We start from the raw sequence: 21,470 nt of genomic DNA on the forward strand, positions 1-21,470 counted from the left end.
GCATTGCTTTTCTCTCAAAATTACCGTGAGATATCAAGCTACATAGAACTTGGATCGACACAAAAGATATTGTCTTGAAAACAGTCAGAAACATTAGAACTTGAATGAATAAAACATAATGCAAATGAATAAGACTAGAATGAATAGGACACAAGTTCATTTCTACCATTTAAATCATCACGTACCAAATACCTAAGCAAAATTTGAACCAGATGCATTTAATGGTAAGCTTAAAGACAATGATTCATGACAATTGTAAATTGTCGTGAGTTTATCATCTATATAGACGTATTGCAAAAGATAATCAGGATAATAAGGATCAGAATGATACCTCTACTACTAGGCCTACTTCTACATGACTATACTATACTACTGCCATTGTAGAATATGCTGATAATACAGATGATAATAATGATATGATTAACAAATATAACTAGACTTTAATTCGTCACTTTGACGAATTAGGTGATACGTATGCTATTTTTGTATCATGAAAGTGTGTCGATGATGTGTCGGCGGAGCAACTGTCGGCGGAGCAACTGTCGTTCGAGGAGCAAATGTCACCGGAGCAAGTGTCGCTTCAGGCGGAGCAAATGTCGGCGGAGCAATTGTCAGCGGAGCAAATGTCACCGTAGCAATTGTCGCGTTTTGCGGAGCAAATGTCGGCGGAGCAATTGTCGGCGGAGCAAATGTCGGCGGAGCAATTGTCGGCGGTGCACATGTCGGCGGAGCAAATGTCGGCGGAGCAACTGTCGCGGAGCAACTGTCGCGGAGCAACTGTCGCGGAGCAATTGTCGCGTTTTGCGGAGTAAATGTCGGAGGAGCAATCGTCGGCAGAGCATGTGTCATGGAACCGATTCCAGAACCTTGCAGTACACACTTATACTTATACTTATACATACTTATATGCTATATGATCAACCTTTTCTGATCGATTCCACAACGTTTCTTTCACAATGCAATCGCATGACCATAACTGGTCTTTACCTTTAAAGCAGAAAATGAGAGAAAGAAATTAGTGAAAGTTTGAGCATTATCCGATCAAACATAGGAAAGTTATGAACACTGTGATCTCTCCAATTTGCTCTGTACAGAATTTTTTTTTTTTTTTAGGTATTTAATTGTTATCATACAGGGGTTATATACAAACATATTTTGCAATAATTGTTTTTAGGATGAATGTCTCATTGAAAATTTAAATTAAAATAAACATTTTTGAGTACAGTGCAAATGAAAGGGAACCTCAAAAGAAACATCACAGAGATACCAATTAGTGTGTGATTGATCACTTTATATGAACTTAATGAACTCAATATAATAAGTGTGGACTTTCTCCTTTAAGTACATGTTACTTTTGATGAAAGCTTATGAAAATTATGAATGTGAATGCCTTATTCCAAGTTTTGGCATCCTAATCTTACTACACCATGCTACTAAATTGAAACACATGTGGCTGATTTTATGTGCATCGCCTTGAACATGCTGGTTTCTCTTTAGTGAATATCCAGGAATCTGGGGGCAGAAGGTCGAGCTCTCGCTTTTTGTTCTGAATTTTTGTTTCGTTATGAACCAACTTGAACATCACCCCAGGGACATTAGGCCCAGTAAAATGAATTCTTAGTTTCTTGTCACCTCCTCCCTTTTTTGGCCTGCCTCACTTTTTCCCACTGTGATTTTATATTTTTTGTTATGAAATAAACCATAAAATAATACCATACACTAATTCCTAAAAGTACATCTAAACAGTGAGATAACAACAATCATTAATACATTGCAATTTTACATTGTTTTGAGCTTCTGAAGGGCAAACATGTACAAAGGAAATTTGATTAAGAAAATTTGTATTAAAATTGACCCAATAGCATTTTAATGTACGGGAATAATATTAATCTTTAAATTAAAGGACCCTGCCTCCCCCCTCATTTTAAAAGATTCAGGACTAGAAACTCGAAATCAATTTTATAAGGCCTTAGGGATACTTGTATAAAAAATAAATGTACTAGCTATAAATAAAACCTAATCTGTTCACCATACTTCCTTTATAGATGAATCTTATCCTTACATGTAGGTCGATAGTGATTTATTGTAAGCAAAAATGAATTACAGGACATTTTCCAACAAACAAGTTGCAAGAGTATTGTGCACAAGAACAGATTAAAAAAAAAACAAGACAAAAAAGGAAGATGTACCCTGCCATTCATTCATACAGGGTATACACTTTTTGTGTACGACATCGCCACTTAAATTAAACTGAAATTTTAATAAATTTACGTAATTTGACATATTAAAAAACAATTGTAACTTCTTCTTGATTTGATTCTTGAATCTTCCTGTGAATAACGATTTCAAATGATTTAATCTGTAAATAATCATGTTCGATACAAGAAAATATCCATTGCCCAATGAAATTTGTCAGTATAATTGTGGTTCAAATTGATAGATGTACTTGTAAAGAGATCATTTATCACTGTACATGTAGTTTCACTTTCCATTCTTTTATGTGTAAATAATAAAATTCTCCCAGGCCTTCTTCCTGTATCTTTGAATTTCGTATCCTTGTTTGGATCCCCCCCCCCCCAAACATAATGGCGGGAAAAAAGTAACTATGCTTGAGGAAATCAATCCCTTATTTCATTTCCTTCCCTGTACTTTTGAAAAAACATAATTGGACATGAATTCATATTAAAGTGAAATAAACATGTACAAGGGTTAAAGGGGAATCCAAGTTAATAGCAGATTGCAATAAAAGAGAGCAGAAGAACCAGAGAATGAGACTGATGAAAGTTTTAATGAAATTAGACAAACACTTGAAAATGTATACATTTTTCAAAGTTGTATTCACTATATAGGAATTTCAATTTGGCCAAAGGGGTAATCTCATTTGATGTAGCGCTGGACAACTCATTACCATGCAAACAAATTTAAATTGTTGTCAATGTTTTAGTCTGGAAGATATTTTTTTTTTTTTTTTGGGGGGGGGGGGGGAGAGGATCTATGATAGTATGCTATCTATAACATATCCTGAGGAATGCATTAAAGGAGAAGGCAGTTTGGAGGAAAACAGGATTATATTTTTTAGATTATGACAAACAGGAGAGTTGACCATGAAAATATAAGAACAGAAGTCCTTGAATGAGTGATATTGGATTACCACAAAGCCCTCTGTACTTTGTTTCACATTTGACCGCCACTAAAGCCAATGTATAATGAGATTAATAGGTCACTATTTGAAAGTATTCAATTTAAAAAAAATTGTATTCAACTATTTATGTAGGAGGAGAAAATGATGCGAGAAGTTCGTCAACATTTTGACATTCTGAGGAGGAAATTATGTCGGAGAGAAAAAGAGGTCACAGGTCATCTGAAGTCACTCACATCTGGGAAAGTGGTGGTTCTCCACAAACAATGTCGGTATGTAATATGTGTACTATTGAACTTTGAACTTAAAAAACAAAAAATGCAGGTACAGGTTTATCATGTAATGGAACTTTTAACTTTTAACTTAAATTTAAATCCTACTGATGTTAGGCCTACATAAACAGATAATCTTTAAAGGTAATACAAAGTTTTGGGAAATTTTGAAAATTGGGTGGATAAGGATTCTTTACAATTTTGATATATTTGGATGCCCCTGTGGATGTATTATAAGCACTAGAAAATTTAGCCCCTAAACACTTCTGCTTTTGAGAAAAATTGAATATAAAAATTTACCGGTGCTCCCGGTAAATCTTGATAAATTTCAAATAGCGCCTACGGCCGCACAATGGTAACTGCGACCATGAAAATTTCAGAATGTGTAGTTGTGATATATATTATCCAAACAGGAAAAGGTAATTGGTCGATTTAGTCCAGAAACATTTTTTGTATATCTTAATTGATATCTTGACCTTGAGAGGGGGCTATACAACATAAAGTGTTATTATTTTCAATTTCATAACTTTAGACTCGATTTCAACCGCGACGACGATCACTGAATATTGTTGGATCGTATATGCTTACAATATGTTCATTTGAACCAAATTCATGACCCCATACCAAAACTTTGTAATACCTTTAACTTTAGGACAATGCTTTTCTGCAAGCTGCAAATTGGATGCATCCCATTGAAATTATTTTTCAAACTTTTACCTCATTATGGAAACTTCCTGTCTCCTGTTAGAGATAATGATTCTCATGAATCATGAGCAACATGACTTTACATTACCCTGGGTTAGATGGGGTGGGGTGGAGCTTGAGGGGGGAGGGGAGGAACAATGATTGTTGGGACATACATAAGTCATTTCCAATTTCAGCACACAGAGATGCGTGATGGAAAGAGTTAAAGTGAAAGGGTTTTTGTTTTAATGGAGATAAAATGCGATACGAATCTGAATGCTACTTATATTATAAATGATATAGTGATTCTCAAACAATGGGAGAACTTATTCTTGATGGCTGAAGTATCAAGCCATTTTCTATGAATCTTTTAATTGTCAATTGTGTATGCTCTTAATAACCAAACTGTCTTTAATCTCATAAATATGGGGGCGATTATTCATCTTTAAAAAAGTTCTAAGTTGTTTCACTTTCGGTGGGGAAAACCTAACCTAGAACAAATGGCTAACTTAAGAATATGTTTGACAGCAGTTTCTGCTTTTCTGAATCAATGCCAACCTTCTAAAATCTTGTGAAATTTCCTGCCATTTAAAGTTATGCAAAGTCTCTTTGCTAAAAAAAAGTCTTTTGGTAAATTTCAAAGCAGTAGATTTATCCCTCTTTAATGAAAACCACAGTATGCAACACATGCTTGAAGTTGACACCAACACAAAATTTATCATGATGAGGTTTTACTGCGGAAGTTAGGACTCCCAAAAAATATTACCATCATAACCTTGCGGTATCATACCCTTGAGCTGGTGCTTCAGATGAGAAATTCAAACCGATTCTGCAGGTACCCCAAAAGGATGTAAACTAGCAATTTGATAGGATTGCCATATTGTGGGATACAATGATATATCAAAGAACATGAAGAAGAAGGGGTAGCAGGGCATATAACAGAGTAGTCCACAACAAAATTCAAACATGTAAAATTGCAACTTGGAAAGTATCCAAACTGGTGGGTAAAGTGAAATCCTGTTGGCTATGGTCCATGGCCAGGGGGAGCCTGGGAGGGGTAAGATGGGCTCTTTGGTGCAAACCTGTCACTTCAAATTTCAAACCTGAAGATACATGTCCATTGTTGTAGACTTGCAATTTTTTGAGATCAAAAGTCTTTTGCAAAAGAGATACAATGTTCATTCATTGTGTAAAGTAACACTACAAGCATAGAGAAGGTTAATTAAAGTTTTATTGTTAAAAGCTCCCACACATTAAATTGATAGTACCTGTACATGAACACTTTAGGCAATGTACAAAATACCTCTCTGTTCACGAGAGCTCTTTTAGGACTTTCTAACATATAAGTATTATATTTATTTTTTACCACAACCCTTCTTCAGTTCACAAGAGCTCTTTTTCTATTCACCAGAGGTAGATCGCTCACTGCTCCCATGTATTTCATTCACTGACTCTGAGCCTGTATTATTTATAACTGTCGTTACTGTAATTGACTCTGGAAATTCATTAAATGCATAGAGCGTCCAACCTGCAAAATACTGCAGAAAGAACCACTAGACATCATCAGAGTTTTTAATATTTTTGCAGGCTGTTAATATTTGTGTATTTAACTGAGTGCCTCTTCCTGGCGTGGTTCTACAAGTGTTAACACAGGAAATCCTGATGAAATTCTACAGAGTAAAGTGGTATCAGGAGGGACATTAAAACAATCATGGTTCTCTGATATAGCACACATAACATTGTGATGCAATATCCCAAAGTCTCCCAAAGGTCTCCCAAAGTAATTTTGAGAGATCAGCTGCGCTTGGCTGCCCAAATAAGAAATAACATAATGCCAGCCTAAGTTATAAGTCGGTTTATAAGGCTATGATGAATAAATGGTATGATATGGTTTTTTTTCTTCCAAATCACAATATAAAAATCAATACAAACAAAAAAGAAAAATACTTATACAAATCAAGAATATTGTGAATGACTGGATAGCCCACTCAAAATTGTTAACATCACAAAACTGTTCTTCCTTGGGGTCCAGATAGTATAATGAAAAGTAAACTTACAATTAAAAAAAAAATTACAGCCATTTTACTTAAGTCGTAAAATTGAAGAGTTCCAAACAACACAAAACATGTACATTTAGCAAACAGAGGTGGCAGTAACATCTCGCCTCCATGAGGAGTTCGTTCCCTTTGTTCCATTTATATTGTTTGAATTTACCTTCTGGCATTTCATTCAGCTATTGAAGTGCAAGATAAAAAGCTTCAAAATATCTTTAAAGCTATTTTTCAATAAATGAAATATGAATTTATTTCTGTGTCATTCATAGGAGAATTGGAGAACTGATGGACAGGGTTGAGCAGCTCAAAATGGCTTGCCAATCCTTCGTCTCGGGTCCTGATTACGAGGTGGTGCTCAAGATGGATTCTCTAAAGGTATTGAGGCAAATAAAAGATTTTTTTCTGAGATAAGCGTGTCTGTCAGACAAAATTTGTACACAAAGCTTTGGAATTTAATAATAATGGTGATACCAGTATTAATCTCGGGACACGTCATTGCAGGCCAGGGAATGCTCTAGGTGCCTACGTAGTATTATGCCATTACCTTGGCTTTAGCCAAACTCATAGCTAGTTGAGAGAAATAGTTGCATCACCCAAAGTTTCTCCTAATTGATCAGTTATTGTATTGGACTCCAAATAGTTCCCCCATAGAGTTTTTCAGGGGAGGAAACCATTCAGAGCTCTTTAGTTTGACCTTTGACCGTGCTTGCCTTCACTGTCTCTCTCAATATGCTATGGCCAAAATGTCTAAAGTCATCAATTGGCATTTCTTCCTGAGCCCCAAATGCAGATGTCTGGTCAAACAACGTTAGTGGCATGGTTGGGACATGATTTGCGAACCATTTGATCAACAGTCTGATGGCGTATCCACTAGACCATGACTCAACAAAATGCTAACTTGAGAATGTTTGATGCAGGATTAATGTGAACGTTAAACAACACCTGGAAAAGTGATTAAACAAAATTTAAAATGTGCCATTGTTATAATTGCTTAAACCACGTTTCTGATATGGGTGATATTACACGTAAATTCATCAGGACAATACCGCCAGTAAGCGATGGTGAGCTGAAAAAGTATAATGCAGACGAAACTCTACTGCATTATGTTCTAAATATGAAATTTCAGTACAGGGAAATTCACAAATGTCTCTGTGTTATCAAACTGTACAAAGAAAAATGGCAACGAAAAAGAGAGAGCGTATCAATAAGTTTTATGTATGAAGTTATTATTCTAAAATAGGAATGTAGGAATATAAGATAGCTAGTGATAAACTTATGTTGGCATTGAGATATTGATATTTGATATGACTGAAGATATAACGGTAGTATAATATTTCTGCAGGTACTTCGGTTTAGTTCCACAGGCCAAAAGAAGACTAGTATTTATGAGTCCACTTGGTATACAGATTCTAATTCCATTTTTTGCATGCAAGTAGATGTGTTTTTTCTAAGACCTGTGTTATATTAATATTTTGAGAATTAGCCATCGATGAAATTGATGTTGAATAATGTTATCTTAAACCTCAATATCAATGTTTAACTAGGTAACAACACAAACCTGGAAAGTATTTTAGACATACTTTGAGGACAAGGTGGAATTATGCAAACATTTGGTCAAAGTATGCATTTTATTCAACCAAATATGATAAAAGAGAAACAAAACAAAAAAAGAAGAAGAACGATATTCCAGGTCAGAATTTGTGTCCTTTGCAATTTTCTGTTTCTTTTTCTCTAGTTTAATACACTTGCAATTCATTACTTGTTGTATCTTGCTATTCTGTGCTACTTATTTATGAAAAATCATATGGATTGGAAAAGTAGACCTTCAGGTGACTCATTTTATATCTGACTGTTGTTTTGTAGATACTGTTTCTTGATTTTGTCTTTGCCAAATAAGTGATAATAATGATAAATATTAATGTTGGCTTCTTATCAAACTTTTCTGTTGGAACATTTATTTGATAACACATAATCAAAATTCCTTCTCTGATGTTTCTTATAGTTCGTAAAACTTGGTATACTCATATACATATATCCTCCAAAAGGCACTTGATTGTAGAAAGCTAATTAGCCCAAAGTTTTTTTCATGTGACTCTGCCTATAACTGTAGGCTAGCAGATAAGCCAACACAAAAGGGGGAGGGGGGGGGGGGGGACACCCAATCACCAGGACGTACACTCTTTTTTTGTGTTGGTCCTTATTTGTAGATATATTGAATAATGCTGTTATCAGACTCAGAATTATACATGTATATATTGTTGACCTACCTCGTATGGCACATTTAAGCATCAAGTATTAAAGTCACTTCCAATGTTTCATTCACAATGGGGCACATCAAAGTAAAGTACAGTTGGTTGCTGCCAAAACAGATCACAGAAAGTGTTGTGATATACTTGGCCATGTCTCTGTACTACCCAGGTTTGATTTAAAGGCCCTCTGTACTTGCTTGGCTAGGAGGGATGAGACCACCAAGGGCAATCACTGACAGGTGGCTATTTCATCAACTCAGCTTTCAATTAACAAAAGAAAAAGAGGATCATGGGGGACCAATGGTCACCGATTAGGCATTGTTTTTCTATATTTTTTATAGAGTGAGCAAGTAGCTACAAGTATTACAGTGGGACTTAAAGTATTGTTTCTTCCCCATCATGTAGTGTGATATAGAGACGTTCATAGCAGAGCTACCCAAGCATGACTTCAGTCCTTGTGCAAGGAACAATCTTGTTTGTGACCTACCTCAGGAGTTGCAAAAGGCCATAGCTACACATGGAGCTGTCATGGAATGCCAAGGTAGGAAGAAAAAGGAGGAGGAGGAGAAAGAGAACTATGAAAAGAGGAGGAAGAGGAGAAGGAGAAGAAAGAGGAGGAGGAGGTGGCGGAGGAGGGAGGGGAAGGAAAGGGAAGGGAAGGGAAGGGAAAGAGAGGGGGAGGGAGGAGGAGGAGGAGGAGGAGGAGGAAGAGGAGGAGGAGGAGAAATAGAACAATGAACAAGTAATGAGAAATAGGTAAGGATAGGCAACACATTTTGCTTTGTTTTTAATAGCATCACCAAACATTTTACAAAATTGCGGAAACAGACTCATTGGTGGGCCAATCAATATTCACATATTCCTTCTAATTTCCAATTTGTCAACAACAGATCCTGAACGATTAGAAAATGCTTCTCACAAGCCCAGTGAACCTTGTGGGGGTGGCCTACAGGACCAGGACCACCAGCAGCAAGACCAGTCTCTACCTGCCACTGAGACCAGCTACTCTGGACCTAGTGGTGAGGAGGTAGAAGCGGCCGATATCCGACGGCACAACCCCGAGATGACCGCTGCTTCTGGTCAACATAGCAGACATTCCTCAGCTAGGTAAATGCATTGAATGATGTGAGCTGTTTTAGAGTCGTAAGGAAACCAATGTATGGTATTTTGAATAATAAGGATGATGATGATAATTATGATGATGAGGATAATTATTATGAAAATTATGACGATGATGATGGTGATGATACTGATAATTATGATGATGATGATGATGATGAATTTAAGGAATGCTATGGGCTATTTGAGAGTCATTGGAAGCCAATGCATGGTGTGGTTAGTAATGATGCTGCTGGCAAGAGGTCAGGATAACAATAATGACAATGAGAATGATGATTTTCATAATGATTAGTGATGATGTTATTGATGATAATGATAATAAAAGACAACAAATTTTCACAATTAATTTTGTGTGCCATTTTCATGAACAGCTTTACTTTGGCATCAATGTGCCGTGGGGGGCTCCTGATGTCATGAAGTGAAATAGTTTCACAACATGGCACAAATTACATTGCTGACCGAGCTGCATGCCACAAAATGGCACGACTTTGCACGCACAATACAGGACATTGCACAACCAAAATTTGTGCTGTAGAAGTAAAAAACAAATTCCCAATATCCTGTGCTGGCTAGTACTTTGATAGTGCTGAATTCTGACTAAGTGAAAAAGAGGTACTCGTAATGAACTACATGAAAAATTGTACAATGATTCTTTTCTCCCAAATTTGTAAAGGCCCTGCTTGAAAACAAACCTGTTTTTTTCAGGAAGTATGACAATGGAATTTGAACCCATCTGTAATTAATTTAAATAGAATTTGTAGATCAAATTCATTTCCCTGTGATCTTTGCTCCCACTCACTCTCCCTTTCCAATACAGCAATACATGTAAGTCTAGCTTAGCAAAACTTCCTAAAGTATTTTAAGTGCTACAAGAGGAATTATATTCTGTAAATCAATGTTACTATTAAAGGAAGTCACACCATCGATATCATCTTGCACATTGACACCTAAGCCCTCCATCTATCTGTATAATCGTTCACATGTGTGAAAATGTAAGATGCAGTTTATATACTACATACAGAATATGGTATTTCCTTGTATCATACCTTGCTGTAAATGACATCAGCGCTCTGAATTTCTACATTGGTTTGGGTACAACCAGTTTACATACTTAAAGGTAAAGACCAGTTATGGTCATGCGATTGCATTGTGAAAGAAACGTTATGAAATCGATCAGAAAAGGTTGATCATCTAGCATCTAGCATCTGCAAGGTTCTGGAATCATCAAAATGATAAGAAATTTGGCCCATTCTTCGTAAAGTTACAAGCACTATACACAGAAAGATGTATATGGGACTACCCTATATCTCTCACAGACCATGAGAGAAACAAATTTACCAAATATATGAATTAGTAGGCGGTTTCCCGGCAAATTTTTTATCATCATGTATTAGTCAAAACATATTCTTTCACATGATTGGTAATGAGAGCTTCCATTTCATTTTTTGAAATTGGGGCGTTTCCAATACTGGTCTTTACCTTTAAGCTAAATGTTAAAGTGTATGAAATGTTAAAGTCTTAAACATTGGAGATTACCGCTGCACACAGCTTTAAAATCTTTAAATGAGGAAATGAAGTTTAGTGTGCATGGTTAAACACATCTATGGGAAAAAGATCTGGACTTCCCTCTCTCTCCTGTTGGGCGTGCACACAACCTTCAAAAAACTCATTGAATCATTATCGGATCAATTAATCAGCTACCACTTCAGTTAATTAAGAATCACTTTCACTTTCAAATATTAAAATATATTTGTCAGACCTCTAAATCAAAAGGAAAAATGAAATTAATGAAGATTACCAAGTACAACCAAATTGTAAACAACCTTTGATAGAATAAATTAAATGTAGTCTCATCCTGGGTTTGACTAAAAGTTATATTGGGTTACTGCAAATCATTATCCTTTGTTTTGTTTACTGCTTTATTTACATGATGAAAAGGCACTTTACTCTTAAAGGGGAAACATACATCATGCATGTACTAAAACCATTCAAGGATATGATGTGCAATTTTTTAACTTCTTGTTCCGTCTTCCTTCATGCCCAAAACTCTGCTGGCAATGGGACAGATATATATACGAGCCACATGATCTAAAAATCACATGACACTTACTTTCCAACGTCATATAAACATCAATATCAGGTCATGAGATATTGTGTTCAGCTTATACACAATGAACTTATGAAGATATTTTCCAAACTAATTCACACTTAGTAATATCCTGTTTATCATTGGTAATCGTTTCATTATTAGCACTAACAGTGCAAGTCTATTTCACTTTATTTTCTTTTATAATTTCTTTTTAAATGAAAGAGGTTTTTCTTTACGACGGGAAAAGATTTTTTTTAAGAAGAAAAAAAAAAGGAAAACAAAGAATATATGTTTAACCTTGAAAGGTTACTATAATGTCTAAAGGAAATTTGTATTGTAAAAGGTATACGCAGAAACTTTTTTTGTCTTACTCTTATACCACAAAGTGATGAAACAAACAAAACACTGACTTTTTTTTCTCAAATTCTTGAAAGTTATCTGCCCTTAATATGGTAAGTGTTTCCACTAATAGCATACAGTATGTTGTCACATGTCGATGTGTTGCTTTCTAGTTAAAATGTAGTTTTCTTGCTCGAAATTAATTCATAGGATTCCAGAATAATAACATTTTATTGAGGTTTTTTTCTTGTTACCCTGTATAAAGGAATTGTTGGACTCATGTGAGCCAGTTCTTACTAGGAAGACATTTTTTTAATGCTTTGACCGTTTTGGTAAGACCATTGGCCTTGGGCCAAGGAATTGAAGAAAAAATATTATTTTGTATTTGTTGGCAAAGGGTAAAGAGATATATATTATTGAACCCATTTTCCAGGGGATATACATAAACAACATGAACTTTAATTAACCACACACATACATGTATGTCAAATCAGGGGTCTAACTTGGACATTTTTAATATTATATTCCAATGACTATCTCACCCTTATTTTCATGACCATCTTTGCTAACAACTATAACTTGTTTTGGATTCATTGTATTTGGTAGTGAATGATATGTAAACTAACTTTCCGACGCTATGATATAGATACAGTGCAATTTAAGCTTTGAATAGTAACATGATACTGTTGCAAGTTCGCCAATCAGACAGGAAAGAAAGATATTTAATTTGCAATTCCAGGGCCGTTACTTTCCTGTTAGGAAAAAAAGTATTGCTTTCTGTTTTGATTTTTAACTAGTATCGACAATAATAACCCTTGAAAACTAGTTCAGTTCCTTTATCATAATTTCGTAATTTTTGCGGTGGTCGCGTGACTAGATTTACAGTTATTGATGACTTTGGTTTCACATTTCAACTCCCTGGCTCTTTATGTCTGAAAGATGAGTGGTATCGCTATCAATCTTACTGCATTTGTTATCTAATGAACTTAGAAAAGTGAAAGAGGAGAATTTGTATTTTTGGAAAAGTTTTAAACAGTTTGTGTAGCAAGAAATTAATCATCACAAAATGTCACAATCTTGCTGTATAATGCAAATGCAGATCTGTATACCGGTATCTACATAATATAATAGTATGACATAGCGATCCTTCAAACCCCGACCCCAAAAGTACCTCTTGACTGAAAATTTTATGGCTGTTAATGTGTAAGATATTTTCAGTGAAATCTGATAAAAAATATCGAGTACATCATTACATTAAAACAAAAATTAAATAAAAAAAACATCATATTAGACTCATAATCTTATATAAAGTAAGTCATTCCTAAACGTAAATATTTGAAGAGAGAGAAGGGTTTACAATATATTAGCAAGACTGGATATTAACATAAAGTTGTGGTTGCCCTTTGTTGGCCCAGATAAAGTTTCTGCGTCTCGCTCTAACAAGGAATATTCAATGACAATGTTTCTCATTTTGTATTTGTGTGTGTTTCTTTTTAGCTTACAAATCATGTGAAAAGGAAACTATTGTAAGACTTTCACTCTAAATTGACTTGGTAACATTGTTGAAGGTTGATGAAAAATATGTAATTTTTGTATGAAATGTTACTTATTATATTCCTTCTACTGTACTTACCCTCTAACAGTAAAAAAATCCTGAGAAAATTCTCAAACCACAAACTCCCTCTAACAGTGATTCACAGTAAATTCTGCTGACCATTTTTGAATTTTCCCAACCGTTTTTCATTGAAAATAAGACATAAAACAGGCTATAAAAAATCTGTCAACACTTAAATATCTGTAATGGAATGTAGAGCCATTTTGATGCTTTGTGACGATTTACATTCACCTAAAATGTAAATAAATTCTAATAATATAATTGGGAGAATTAAGGAATCGATCAGATCATTTTTTCCCAATTTCTATAATTTCACTAAGACTGTCAGATTATCTTTAATTGTACATTTAACATTGAAGTCACTATCTTAGCACCATTTTCTCTCATCTGAACAATGTTACCAAGTCCCTTTAATGCATTACAAACAATTAAATATTTTGAGAATATTCTTTTTAATTTGATATTCAGTAGACCTAGGCAGAGACTGCAGAGACCAGATGTGATCATCTTTGACAGTGTGGGAGACCTAGATGAGATCGACCCATCCGTGTGTCAAGTGCTCCCTCTATGTCAATGCCATGGTGACGGCACCCGCGGAAGGTGTGACCTGTATGTACACAGTGGAAGACGCAGGCCCGGAGAGAGAGACACAAGCCAAAATGAAGAAGGTTGGTTCTTTTAAAGCCCCCCTGCACTACTTATAGCTGCTTGCACCCTCTATATAGCAAACAATGCCTAATCGGTGACCGTTGGTCCCCCATGGTTCCCTTTTTCTTACGTTAATTGAGAGCTGATTTGATGAGATAATCACCTGTCATATCATGCAGGGAGGTCTAATCCCTTTTGTTGAATCTAGTGCAGATAGGCTTTAACTGTGTGATCTATAGAATAGAAGAAAACACTTTTCTAGTCGAATGATCATGGAGATTTAAAAGAGAAAGTAAAATTGATAGAATTTAATTCAATTCAATTCATGCACAAAATAACGTGGCATAAAAGTCACCTTCCAGCTGTTGCTGCAAATATATATAACATTAATTAGGCGAGGCGTCAAAAATATCGATACCAGCAGGCTGCCGCCTCACGTATTGGCGCATCGAGGCTGCAATTACGGCCGAAGCCTGGCTGGGGCAATTATTTTTCACTTATTAGCCCAGCCGGCTTGCGCCAGGCTGGGATCTGAGGCTCGGTTTCCATTCGAAAGGCGGCAGCCGGCGCATGCTTTTGTTCGGAGACCATTATGATGACATCATGAGTTAATTGAGGGTCCTACCGCCAGCGGTAGCCGGCTGAGCTAATTTAAAAAATGCAGCCAGGACGCACAAGTGCAGTTAGCTGCCGCTGGCTGGTATATTTATTTTTGACGCCTCGCCTTAACATGCAATCAATTTATACAAAATCAGGAATAAATACAACACACAATTTAAAATGAGTATGTATAGGCCTAACCAGGCGCGTACACAGGGGGGGGGGGGGGGGGGGGGAAGGTTTGGGGGGTTAAACCCCCCTTTGGTAATTTTTTGTGTGTAAATTTTCAGCCCGATTTATAAATGTTAAACCCCCCCCCCCCCCCTTGAAAAAATCCTGCGTACGCGCCTGGGCCTAACATAAACATACATGTGGATGAGTGCACCCAGAGTAATTACCTCCTGAACCTGTCATTGTACAATGTCATGGCTCGTATGAGAAATGACCCCCTAAATCTATTTGTTTTGACATTCAGTAGCCGGACACGCCTTGATTTGTTGAAAACAATATGCATATATGTAGAGGATGAGTTTCATCCTCAGTGATGTGATTAAACTTTTCCCTGATTCAGCTATCTCTTCGAGTTGTTTAACCGATAAGCCAATTTAGTTACCTTACTTGTAGTTTTCATTACCCTCATCAGTTGCATTTTATTTTGAGAGGTGAGACCATAGAAGATCATAGAAGAAGAGAAGAGTCTCCTTTCTGATATTGAATTTTTTAAATTTCCTTCGGAGATAGAATGCTTTGTACGTTCACTATTTAAATTCAAACGGTGTGAATCAGCTATAATCAGATCTAGATCTAGGCTCTGTAAAACAAAGCTTAGCAGTTGATTTATTTTGGTGATTGATTGCATTATTCACTATGGGCAATCAATCACTAAAATCAATTGTACGATCAATAGCTGAGCTTTGTGTTTCGTGGCCCTAGTCTTCTAGACAAAGATAGAGCTAATATTAGAAACTGGTATTTTCTTTGATACGTAGATCAAGCAAGATGTATGTCCTTTGTCAAATGTTGTTGTTTTATTTCTTTGAAGATGTAAAACACTTACTGTATACATTATCTTTATTCAAGAGACAAGTTAATTCTATGGGGTTTCTGTGACCGCAAAAGTCCTACTTGAGTCACCTCAACCCGGTAGATTAAGAGTCTCACAGGCAGGATACATTTGTACATTATAAAAGGGAATGTGTAAAAATGTGTGTCCTACATGTATATCAAAGGCACAGCTACATGTGTGATGATACATTTTCTTTGGACAACAATTGAAATTTCTGAAATGTTTACTACACAAAAGGGGAAGCATGATTACAAGAGAAATCACAGAGATTTTCCTCAATTTTCACTGATTTGACTCTCATCTATCCACTATTAAAAACTTTGATACAGGATGGACCTGCCTTTTAAACAACATCCGGGGTTGGTTAATTTTATTACAATGTGAAACTTCTTGAATATATTATGATTTATTTCAAGGATCTTACACTCTCTATCGCTTAACCACATTATTGATATACCGTAGTGGTTTGGATTTCATTTGCAAAAAATATTTATCACAGTTCTTCCAAATCCTGTATTTATATTCTTCCTTTTGTTTTGTATGAAGTAGTGGAATCTTCAAGACTTTTATGCACTAATTTTAAGAAACTAATATATGATCTCTTTGATAGTCATAGAATCCAAGAGAACTCAATTTCTACAAGAATTTTTTTGTTTGTTTAAAGAAACAAAACAAAACACAAAACGACCCAGCACAACACAATACAACAGAACATAACACAATACAAAACAAAACAAAGCAATATGAAACAATAAAACAGCATAATTTGTCCCAAGTTCTTCACTTTTACTTTGTAAACAACAAAAAAAGGTGTTATATTTTATGTGAATCATCTACTATACACCCTGCTCTTGTTAAGCTTTCATATCAATACCCAAAGTTAGCAGGATTATTACTTTTTTATTACCTAATATCTGACTTTCATGACTGTTATATAAATTGTGACTTTATTAGTAAAATGGTACGGTGCTGCTATGAATGGAAAACACTGCGCTGAGACAGCTCTCAGGATGAGAAAAGGCAGTTTGCTGAAATTTCAGACCATGGATAAGTTCATCATTTGACAGAATAATGCTTTTTTGTAAAAGGATGAATCTTTCAAGCTGTTATAAGTAAGCAACATTGTAGAGTGTTCCAACATCAAGATATTAGTGTATGCATCTTTTTTGTATTGTCTACAGACGCCTTTCAAGACGTGAGTGATGCAAGCAGCGACACCTCTTCCTCCTCTGCTGCCAGCCCTGACTTCAGCGATGTCAGTGACCTCGAACTTGACCTTCCTCTGAGGTCCGCTTGGTCCAATCGTGGAGGCTGGTCGTCGCCAAACGCCAACCCCTCCCCATCATGCCAGGAAGGAAGAAGAGATTCCGGCGTGCACGAAGCGGGAGAGACGTCCGTCAGGGTGTCTGTTCGAGAGGTTGTCGCCGAGATGGAGAGAGGACAGGGTTCAGGAGATGCTGCCGAGGATGGTGCTGTTGGAGGAGAGATCCAGGAAGCCCCCTCGTCTTCTGGTGGGTAGACTTTCATCACATATTCATTGATAATCTCTCTATGTCATACAATGGCTCAATGGTTCATTTCATTCTTCTCAATCAATTAACAAAAAACAATGACAATGTTATAGTTTAATTATACAAATGCACATGTTCATGTTCGTGTATAATAATAATGGTGGCTTCTTATATAGCGCACATGTCGTTTTGTGACGCTCCTGGCGCTGCTTGATTATTACCCTGGCTTTAGCAAGGCGGCCATTACGGCGCTCTAGCATTTCAAGGAATTAATTCCTACCAGGTACCCATTTCCATCACCTGGGTTGAGTGTGGCAAATTTAGATCAATGTCATGACAAAGGACATTAGTGCCATGGCGGGACTCGAACCACGGACCTTGTGATCGACAGTCAAGTGACATATTCACTCGACCACGACACCTCTACGATAAAAGGAAAATGATATATGATAAAAGAAAAATACTTCATGAGATCGAGAGCCCAAACAGGCTGCTCTCTTTTCAGCTCTCTGAATTTTGCATTATTTACCTATGTTCTTGACCTTCTTATGTTAACTTGAAGTTATCATTGTACTAATCAAGCAACCTGGACTGTTTTGGCAAAGTTTTGAACGGATTCTTGCTGCAGTTTTCTTTCAGTTAGAGAGAGAGAAATTTCACCCAGTTTGTATTGAAGTGTGCATGAGCTTGCTACGGTCAGCCATGATAAGAGCCTCTGCTGTGGCTACTTATTCATCATGGTCAGTCAGCCTTTGAACTTGTTCTATTGACTGTGTGTCCTACATTTCTATGGGACAATGGAGCTACTTAAGCTGTTATCTATTCATCTTATTGTACTGGTATGTAGCCACTCTCTACCAAACTTTCAACTGTCATGTATTACACATACATACATGTACAAGGATCTCCAGACATTTTCAAACTATCCCACTTTATTGAGGAAGTTTTCTGGACTCCCAATCCCATACTACGCTAACGCATCATCATCTTTTCATCTCCAGCTTATGAAATGTGGGGATGTGTGTCCAAATCCTGGCCCAAATGAACATGATGGATCTGTGGATGAGAACATATCTACTAGCACACCTACCCGTTCAAACGTTATTCATCACTATGACCCTGGGTACATGAAGTCTATTAACCAGACATCATGGATCATGACACATGCCACGCTTCCTACAAATGTCAGAAGCCTCATACAAGAACTTGGAATCTCGCAACACGATGAGGGAAGGTCATTGAAACGGAAGAGAACTCGTCGTAAAAGACGGGGAGGTAAGCCTCGTCAGAACTTGAACTCATCCTTGATCATGCCTCAATCTGCTCATGTAGCAAGGCCCCATGAAATTAACATTCCTGTGGTCATCACGTCCAGGGCACCACGTGCATCTGCCCCCCTGAGCAAACACCCATCACAGCACCTCAGGAAAATCCCAGCAGCCACTAGTCTCCAGGGGAACAAGATTTCTCTAACAAGAGTGGGACTTTGGAACGCTCGATCCCTGATGAATAAAGAAACTGAAGTTTGTGACTTTATCATCTCGGAATGTCTTGACGTCCTAGCTGTCACAGAGTCTTGGCTCAGAGGCGATGGCAGGGACGGTCCTACAATTGCAGACATACAGAATACACTTCAGGACTTCAAACTCCTAAAACTACCCCGAAAAGGAAAGAGAGGTGGTGGTCTCTGTGTAATTTTGCGAAATTCCTTCTCTCCAAAAATGAAGCCACATGTGTTTGACACATTTGAATGCCTTGAGGTAACTCTACGCTCTGGCCAGTCCAATGATCAAAGAAGCCTTTCACTCTTTGTAATCTATAGACCTCCATCATGCTCGCGGGGCCAGTCATTTGGACGTTTCCTGGTGGAGTTCTCAGAACTGCTAGAATCGGTCAACTTGCTCATAAATCAGGTGGTTATTTTAGGGGATTTCAACATTCACGTTGACAATAAAACAAATGCAGATGCAAATAACTTTAAAGATCTACTGGAGTCGGCTGGTTTGAGTCAACTCATATCCCAGCCTACTCATATTAAAGGACACACTCTTGACCTGGTCATCATGAGAGAAACTGATCAGTCAATCAGGGACATTGTGGTAACTCAGACTTTGCCATCTGATCACTCGGCGATCATCTTTTCACTCCCCTTCATGAGACCACCAATAACGACTAAAATCGTTCATGCTCATAAGTTACGTGAACTCGATATTGATCAATTCAAGTTAGATATTACCCAGTCCTTTGAAGCAGTTACTAAACTGGAAGAAATGGACATTGACCAGAAGGTAGATGTTTTCAATAACTCTCTTGCGTCAAATCTTGATCGTCACGCACCAATCAAGCAAAGGAAAGTGAAACTGCGTCCCTATGCTCCTTGGTACAACCATGAAATCCGGAAGGCTAAACAAGCTCTTCGTGCAAGGGAAAGGCGTTGGAAAAAGACCAGGTGCTCATCTACAACAGTAGTATCTGATGATCTGAAGAAAGCAACGAGAGAATATAACCAGCTAGTCAATAGCTTTAGGAGTCAGCATCTCCACGAACTCATATCCACTAGCAACAGCAAACAACTGTTTAATGTGATTGACAGGATGACAGCTGAAAAGCCTTCTAAATCACTGCCCTCATATCAGTCCAGTGCTGAAATCACTCAGAAGTTCTCAAAGTTTTTTGACAATAAATTCATCTATTGAGATCTTCATTTACTTCGTCTTCCAACATCGCTGAAGTGGAAGTCAGTGACCATCATCTTGATAAGTTTGCGCCAGTTTCCCAAGCAGATGTACTGAAGATCATCAAGTCACATAAAATGAAATCATGTGACTTAGATCCCCTACCAGCACCCATTCTTAGCCAATGTATAGAGCTTCTGGTTCCGGCCATCACGGACATAACCAACGACTCGCTAGAATGTGGAGTTTTCCCTTCAGCACTCAAGTCTGCTTTGATTCATCCCACCCTAAAACGACCATCTTTGGATGCAGAAAATTTGAGAAACTTTAGACCAATCTCAAATTTGCCATTTTTGGGCAAGGTAGTAGAACGAGTAGTCTCAAATCAATTTACTGAATACCTTACTGCAAATTCCCTTCTCGCATCCCGACAGTCTGCCTATCGTAAAAATCACAGCGTGGAAACTGCGTTACTTCGAGTCCAAGACGATATACTTCGTGCTTTGGATACTGGAGATGATGCGATTCTCATACTGTTAGACTTAACATCAGCTTTCGACACTGTCGATCACCGTGTTCTTATATCCAGGTTGGAAACACGTTTTGGCGTCTCTGGAACTGCTACCAAGTGGTTTAAATCTTACATCACTGGACGATACCAACAAGTGATCATCGATGGCTCACGATCCGATCCTACTCTGCTTAGGTGGGGGGTGCCACAAGGCTCCGTCGTCGGCCCTGTACTTTTTACATGTTATTCGACACCCTTAGAGGACATCATTCATTCCCACGGTTTCTCCTCGATGATATATGCCGACGACACCCAACTATATATTACTGTTAAGTCTGGACAAATTCTTCAAATGTTGCAGAAACTGGAAGATTGTCTACATGCCATTTGCTCCTGGTTGACTGAAAACTTTCTTCTCTTGAACGACAACAAGATGGAAGTGCTCCACCTGTTTTCTCACCGAAGAAGAAATACAATAGAAGTCCCTCCGATTCAAATAACAAATGGTTCTGTAAATTCCTCCAAAACAGTTGTTAACTTAGGTGTCACATTTGACCAAAACCTTTCAATGCGCCCCCATGTAAATAGTATCTGTCGTAAAGCATCCTTCGCCCTGAGAAAAATTGGTAAAATTCGTAAATTCCTTTCCAAGTCATCCACTGAAATCCTCGTCCACGCATTTATCAGTTCACTCCTTGACAGTTGTAATAGCTTGCTCCATGGAATTCCGGAAAAAGATATGGCCAAGCTGCAAAGAATCCAGAACTCTGCAGCACGTCTAGTGTCTCTCACCAAAAAACATGACCATATTACACCAACCCTTAAACAATTGCATTGGCTCCCCATTCAATTTCGCATCCAGTTCAAAGTTCTTCTTTTAACCTTCAAGTCTCTTCATG

The 21,470-nt window shown here is 37.2% G+C and overlaps 1 protein-coding gene across 1 annotated transcript in view; it reads left to right on the forward strand.

Annotated features, from left to right (window-relative positions):
- The window catches only part of LOC100887864, a 41,921-nt gene that overhangs the window by 12,740 nt on the left and 7,711 nt on the right, over window positions 1-21,470 (forward strand). The window contains exons 5-10 of the mRNA XM_030981118.1: window positions 3,275-3,411; window positions 6,419-6,524; window positions 8,804-8,939; window positions 9,289-9,505; window positions 14,032-14,228; window positions 17,056-17,385. Coding sequence (XP_030836978.1) covers window positions 3,275-3,411; window positions 6,419-6,524; window positions 8,804-8,939; window positions 9,289-9,505; window positions 14,032-14,228; window positions 17,056-17,385 — 1,123 coding nt within the window. The remainder of the gene's footprint in view (window positions 1-3,274; window positions 3,412-6,418; window positions 6,525-8,803; window positions 8,940-9,288; window positions 9,506-14,031; window positions 14,229-17,055; window positions 17,386-21,470) is intronic.

Source organism: Strongylocentrotus purpuratus, unplaced genomic scaffold (genome assembly GCF_000002235.5).
Source record: "Strongylocentrotus purpuratus isolate Spur 01 unplaced genomic scaffold, Spur_5.0 spur5_scaffold_11, whole genome shotgun sequence".
Classification (NCBI taxonomy): domain Eukaryota; kingdom Metazoa; phylum Echinodermata; class Echinoidea; order Camarodonta; family Strongylocentrotidae; genus Strongylocentrotus; species Strongylocentrotus purpuratus.